The sequence below is a fragment of the Leptonychotes weddellii genome, chromosome X, assembly GCF_054177405.1.
Source record: "Leptonychotes weddellii isolate Sample4059 chromosome X, ASM5417740v2, whole genome shotgun sequence".
NCBI classification, from domain to species: domain Eukaryota; kingdom Metazoa; phylum Chordata; class Mammalia; order Carnivora; family Phocidae; genus Leptonychotes; species Leptonychotes weddellii.
The window spans coordinates 83,835,572-83,842,283 of NC_138385.1; the positions used below are offsets into that span (position 1 = coordinate 83,835,572).

General features: G+C 48.4%; 1 protein-coding gene across 1 annotated transcript; it reads left to right on the plus strand.

Annotated features, from left to right (window-relative positions):
* The first annotated feature begins 681 nt into the window (after nt 1-681).
* Nucleotides 682-5,475, plus strand: NR0B1 (nuclear receptor subfamily 0 group B member 1). Its single transcript, XM_006734453.3, has 2 exons — nt 682-1,867; nt 5,123-5,475. Exons 1-2 carry the CDS (start codon nt 682-684, stop codon nt 5,365-5,367), a joined length of 1,431 nt encoding a protein of 476 aa, XP_006734516.2. The 3' UTR covers nt 5,368-5,475.
* The last annotated feature ends 1,237 nt before the right edge of the window (nt 5,476-6,712 follow it).

Sequence of the window (6,712 nt, forward strand, 5' to 3'; positions counted from 1 at the left end):
AGTAAACAAAACGCTTATGACAGCATCCTAAAACCATTGCTTTTCAAAATTCAGAGTGCATTCAAATCCCCTGGGGACCATATTAAAATGCAGATTCAGAGTGAGAAGGTCTGGCTGGGAACAGAGATTAGGCATTTCTAGCAAGTTACCATGTAATGCTGATACTGCTAGTCCCTGGTCTGTACTTTTCAAGTTCCCTGAAAATGAGACTTCCCTATCCATATGCAAAATATAAGTCATACAAAGTTTGATCACTTAATGAAAGTACTCAAAGATGGCACAAATAGATTTCCCTCCTTTTATTAGGCACCCCTGCCTTTCCAATAAAGGGAGCAAATTAGATGCCAGGTTTCAACGGAAAGAGTTGGAACACTGCCCCCAAATACCTGCTCCCTGCTCTCTGCTCTGTCTTCCAGAGGCAGGGAAGGGTGTAATGAGAAGAAAGAAGGAAGTGTTCAGGAGCTCCCGTGCCTCCGTTCCTCCTTCATTCTCAGCCTTTAAGGCGGATCTGCCCCTTCTGAACCGCTGAGGTCAAGGGCGAACACACCGAAGCACAGCGCCGCGCCCCCCTCCGCGCCCTTGCCCTGGCGGAGACGGCCGACGCGCGTGCGTGTGTGCTTGGTATAAATAGATCCCAGGCGGCCGCCACTGGACAGAGCTGGGTTCCGGGCACCGCGGGCCATGGCGGGCGAGGACCACCAGTGGCAGGGCAGCATCCTCTACAACATGCTCATGAGCGCGAAGCAGACGCACGCGGCCCCGGAGGCGCCCGAGGCGCGGCTGGGGGGCGCGTGCTGGGGCTGCTCGTGCGGCTCGGAGCCCCCGGTGGGCAGAGAGGGGCTGCCGGGTGGGCGGGCAGTGACGCTCCTGTACCGCTGCTGCTTTTGCGGCGAGAACCACCCGCGGCAGGGCAGCATCCTCTACAACATGCTCACGAGCGCGAAGCAGACGCACGCGGCCCCGGAGGCGCCCGAGGCGCGGGTGGGGGGCGCGTGCTGGGGCTGCTCGTGCGGCTCGGAGCCCCCGGTGGGCAGAGAGGGACTGCCTGCCGGGCGGACCATGGCGCTTCTGTACCGCTGCTGCTTTTGCGGTGAACACCACCCTCGCCAAGGCAGCATCCTTTACAGCTTGCTCACGAGCGCGAAGCAGACGCACGTGGCGCCGCAAGCGCCCGAGGCGCGGCCGGGGGGCGCGTGGTGGGACCGCTCCTACGGCGCGCAGGGCCTGGGGGGCAGACGGCAGCTGCCGGGCGGGCCGGCAGTGGCCCTCCCGTACCGCTGCGGCTTTTGCGGGCAAGACCACCCGAGCCCGGACAGCCTCCTCCACCACTTGCCCACGAGCGCAAAGCAGACACACGGGGCTCCCGAGGCGCAGCCCGCGGCCCCTTGGTGGGGCCCCCCGTGTGGCGCGCAGCGGCGGGTGGCCCTCAAGAGTCCACAGGTGGTCTGCGAGGCAGCCTCGGCCGGCCTGCTGAAGACGCTGCGCTTTGTCAAGTACTTACCCTGCTTCCAGGTGCTCCCTCTGGACCAGCAGCTGGTGCTGGTGCGCAACTGCTGGGCGCCGCTGCTCATGCTCGAGCTGGCCCAGGACCGCCTGAACTTTGAGACGGTAGACACCTCGGAGCCCAGCGTGCTGCAGAAGATCCTCACCACCAGGCGGCGGGAGACCGCGGGCGACGAGCCGTCGCCTCTGCAGCCTCTGCAGCTGCAGCCGCCGCCGCCGCCGTTGGTATCGCCGCCCGAGGCCGGGCGTTTGCCTTCGGCCGCTGAAGTCCAAGCCATCAAGTGCTTCCTTGCCAAGTGCTGGAGCCTGAACATCAGTACCAAGGAGTACGCCTACCTCAAGGGGACCGTGCTCTTTAACCCGGGTAAGGGCGCGGCCTCGGGCGCAGGCTTTTCTCTGTTCAGAAAAAACCCCGGGCAGTGCCTACCCGAAGGCGCAGGCACTGAAGAGTTCTCGGTGGTCGGGGGAGTGTCGGGGCACCGGCGAAGAATCCCGCGTAACTCCGCAGAGTTGGGGGAACTCCAGAAAGCACTCCTCGTGGGTGGGCTGCTGCCGGACACTCAGCAGAGCGCAGGGGGATTGTTTGTTGAGGTTTACTGCTTCTCTCTCTACCTCTTTCTGTTACTAAGGAAAAGTTTGTGCCATCGAGGCACGGGGCTGGTCCTTCTCCTCTAGTCTTTTGAATCCAGTAGTATAGCTATAAAAAAAAGTTGGTGTTCACTGCAAATTCTGCAACTTGTCTTTCTGAGATGCAGTTCTGAAATTTACTAGAACCTTTTTGTTGGAGGAAATCTATTCAGGCTGGTAAAAAAAGGAAACATTTGTTAAGGAGTCCTAGATCACCCCCCCCTCCCAGGGGGGACACTGTCCTGCAGGACACTGGACTTAGCCTTTCGTGGGTCTCCCTCTGAATGATCATGTTTATGGTCCTAAGCAGCTGGACTATGTCATCCTCCGAGTGTCTGTATCAGGGTACCAAGGGGGTAGGGAAAAAACACTAGGGACTGCGAGCGGGAGCACTGTCTGTTAGAGCTTGCAGAGACCCTAGGGACCTCCTAATCAAGCCCCTCTGCCCTTCACCCTTACTCCACCCCATTTCCAGATTAGGGAGCCTAGTCCCAAATGACTTTACTCCATAGTAATGGCCAGTGAGTCATGGAGCATGGCTCTCCTGGCCCCCAGGGGACGTCTGCGGCAACACATTTCCAGGCTGGCTGTTAGGTGCTGGACTCTGTGCCAGAGTCCAACCAAATCGTGAGAGAACATCTCCGTGGACCACCCAGCACTTTTTCTTGAGTATGTCCCATTACTAGAGTTGTCTTTGACCAGAATCCTTCTAAAAGGGTCACAAGCGGGCACAAAGTTTCCAGGCAGCTTGAGTTGGGATAGTTTGTATAATGCTCCCTCCACACCTTCTTTTCCCTAACACCAGAAGTCTCTGGTTATGTCCCTGCCTGCTGCCTAGCATTTTTTGAAAGGGTAGAGAGCAATATTTAATAGGATGATATTTCACTCAGAACTCACATTTCAAGACCTAGAGCCTTCAGCTCATCCCAGCGATCACTGTAGGTCAACTTTTGCTTATATCCTTGTTTTCCAAACTTGCCTGTCCATAGGGGGAGGGGGGCACTTGTTCAAAGTCTTACCAGGCTCCTCCTTGGAGGTTCTGATACGGTAGCTGTGGTCCAGGGTCTGTAAATCTGCATTTGTAGTAAGTGTCCAAGGTGGTTCTTAAGATCATTTGGAATACATGTCTTGCTCTTTCAGCCAGTGTTCTTAAACATCTCCCTTGGGCCTTGTTCTGTTGGAATACAAAACAAAGGCTGGGGCTCAGCTTCCAGAACTTTACATTCCACTAGTTTACTTCTTTCCCTCCACCCTGCTTAGCATACTTTGGTCACACACATGCATCTCCCTTATTCTCTCTCTCTGCTTCTCTGAATCCTCTCACTGTGAATTTAATCAACTAAACTGGGTGTATTTTAAACACAAATGCACCTGCTAAGCGTGTGGCCTTTCTTTGATGTTTATCCTTTTGTTGTGTATCTTCTGATCTTTATGTGTAAACATTTTTTTTTATTGTGGAGTCCTCTCTCCACATTTTCTCTTTCCCGAATTTACTTTATGGGCCTGCCTTTTACCAGGGGATTGGAGGGGGGCAATGGAAAAGGAGGGTGTGTTTTGAAAGCAGAGGAAAGGGACAGGGAGTTCACAAGAGGACATTTTAAGGAGCCATGAATCCAGACTAGAGGAACTTCAAATTCCTGGTGGAGATTGATGCAAGCCTCCTCTTCCCCTCATCAATGGAATTCAAACGATAAAATGGGGTCTCAAGTCTGGATAATGAGTGTAGGTAGTAGGGGGATTGTTAATGTGTGGAGCGGGGTAATCAGAAATGGAATATGGAGCACAGATGTGGCCTAATTTCCTTCTCCTCTTATTAGACCTATTTGCCTATGATAGGAATGACTCGCCTGTTACCATTACTATTTTTTAAAGAACGTAGGCTGGTCCTGCTACTTTGTTGGTCACCATGGTGCTTTTAAAATACTTTACTGCTGGATTCTGTAGGAAAGGGAAGGAAAACGATTGCCATCATCACTGACATCGCTTAAACAGCACTGTAAAATTGGTAATTGTTTAAATACAAGTTAAAGAACTTTACAGTAGTATTACTGTCCTGCAGGATCAAAGAACTTTTAAAAGCAGCCTCCCCTTAACACCATCTTTATAAAACTTACAGGCACATTATGTTTCCTACACTGTATTTCATTCACTTTTAGTAGGGTTATCACATAATACTGCAGGAAGGTCAGGCATTCCTTGTTTGAAAAGTTACTTTTGAACCATGTTGAAATTGATGATGTTTACAGGTTTACTTTTTAACACCTATAAGACAGTGCTTTTAAAGACCTCTTTAGTATTTTTTAAAAGATGCTTTTGCAATATTTATTAAAATCAGTTTCTAAAAAAATTCTTCCCCAATACAGAAACCATGGTACAATGAGCTAAATGGCCAGTGTTATCTCTTAAATTACTCTGGAACTCAAAACTAAAATCAGCCTGTCGGCAGACGGTTATAACGAGACTCATGAGTCACTGCGGCTGTGAAGTTTGCCCCCATCAGCTGGGCAATCATGGTATTGGTGGGAAATCCAAGGGAGGATGGTGAAATATTTGTCATCTGGCAAAACCTGTAGTCATTCTACAATGGCCTGTTTCCCATAGGTAAAAGGTCAAGTGCTCACTTCTTGAAATGATCTTAATGTCTTCCTATTTCTACAGTGAACTGGAGCCGTAATTCATTAAATGATACTCTACTGTCACAGTGAATAAATGTGCATGTGCTGGCTCAGGGCCAGCAGTTTTTACATGTGAGGATACAAACACAGTGACTATAAAATGACTAGATGATATTTCATTCTCAGACAGAAGCATTGCTTCTGAAAACTTAGAACGGGTTTGGCATTTTGTCCTTGTTCCAGAAAGCCCTTTTAAGCAGGGAGCTTGAACTCTTGTTTAATGTGGGAAGGGGCAGAAATGGACATATCTAAATGAGCTAAGGATGCCGAGTGAGCTGTTCACAATAAAGAGACTCTTCTCCCTTTTTCTCCTCCAGACCTGCCAGGTCTTCAGTGCGTGAAGTACATTCAGGGACTTCAGTGGGGAACTCAGCAGATCCTCATGGACCACATCAGGATGACACACAGGAGGCAGGAGGCCAGGTTCGCCGAACTGAACAGTGCCCTCTTCCTGCTGAGATTCATCAATGCCAGTGTCATCGTGGAACTGTTCTTCAGGCCCGTCATTGGTTCTGTCAGCATGGATGATATGATCCTGGAGATGCTCTGTGCGAGGTCATGAAGGCGTGGGGGCCACACAGGTGCAGTTGACCATGTAAGAAAAAGGAGTCACAGGCAGAAGAGTGTTTTAAAAAAATGACAAATAAAGTTTCTTATTTTTATATGCTTACTTTTGTGGTCAATTAAAGAAGAACTTTAGTGGTAGACAATTAGCAAATCCTCTGATCCGTATAGTTTCATGGTGGAGAAATATGTGCCAGCAGGTAACACATCTCTGTACGTGTCCAAGGAAAGAGCAGATGACTGCTCTAATAAGCTATTATCAGACCTTTAGTGACTCTCCACTGAACCTGCTAAAATCACGTTTGCAATATTAAATTATAATAAATGTTATGATATTGACTATTAACTAGATTGTAAAAAATTTCAGAGCTTAAGCAAGGCTTCAAAAAATATAAAAAACCTAGTGAACATAAACAGACATTAAGTTATCTTTGTAAGTGGCATCAGGACATTTAATATTATTGCATGCCAGGATTGGCGAGGGTTGACTCGGCTCTGTCTTCACTTCTACTTCCCGTATGGAAGACGGTCCTTGGAGCAACTGGAGTTAAGTGGCAATCTTTGATCACAGAAACACCTGAAAGCCAGATTTTTCAGAAATTTAGTCTGAGACTTGATACAATAAATAAAGTTCAACAAGCAGCTTCTATAAAGGGGCATTGTAGTTGGAGAAAGCTCAACATTGTTATAAACTCCTAGTGGTATCTCAGCCTTAAGATACATATGTAACTATCACATTGAAGAAGCATCCTATAAAATCATAAAGTGACTTTATTGTTGACTCTTGCTGCCCCAGTACATGTAATCTGTAGAACCAGTTCTTCCTTCTCCCTGGATAAAGCTTAAGGCACTAAATGTTTATTCACTTATAGGTAAGAAATTGCCCATTAGTGATTAATACATCTAAGCCCAGGGTAGTAACCCAAAGCAGGCAGTCTTCAACTTATGTGCAGACCCCTTTGGCAGCCTGGTAAATGCCTGGACATCTGAGAATCAAGGCTCTCAGAATAATGCAGCAAATAAAATACTCAGGATTACAAAGGATATGAATTATGTCAAAATATAACAGTAAAAATGTCAAATTTTAAAAACAGCTTAAAATGTATAATGTATATGCTTCCTTATCAATACATTAAGTAAACTGGTGGCAGGTGCAGTCATCAATATAATTGAAATTTCAAAATAATCTACAACATCTACAGTATGATAAGAAAATGCAACATTTCCATTGGTGACTGTATTGGGAGACCCCCAAGGTCACCACCCCATTCAGATTTGCTAGAAGCTCTCACGGACACAGCATACAGTTGTGTTCAGGGCTAAGACTTGTTATAGTGATGTGG

Bases quoted from the DNA above. Each gene is read 5' to 3' on its own strand.
- NR0B1 (XM_006734453.3), top strand. From the start codon at position 682: ATGGCGGGCGAGGACCACCAGTGGCAGGGCAGCATCCTCTACAACATG. The intron at 1,868-5,122 runs GTAAGGGCGCGG...TTTCTCCTCCAG, and splicing joins GACCGTGCTCTTTAACCCGG to ACCTGCCAGGTCTTCAGTGC.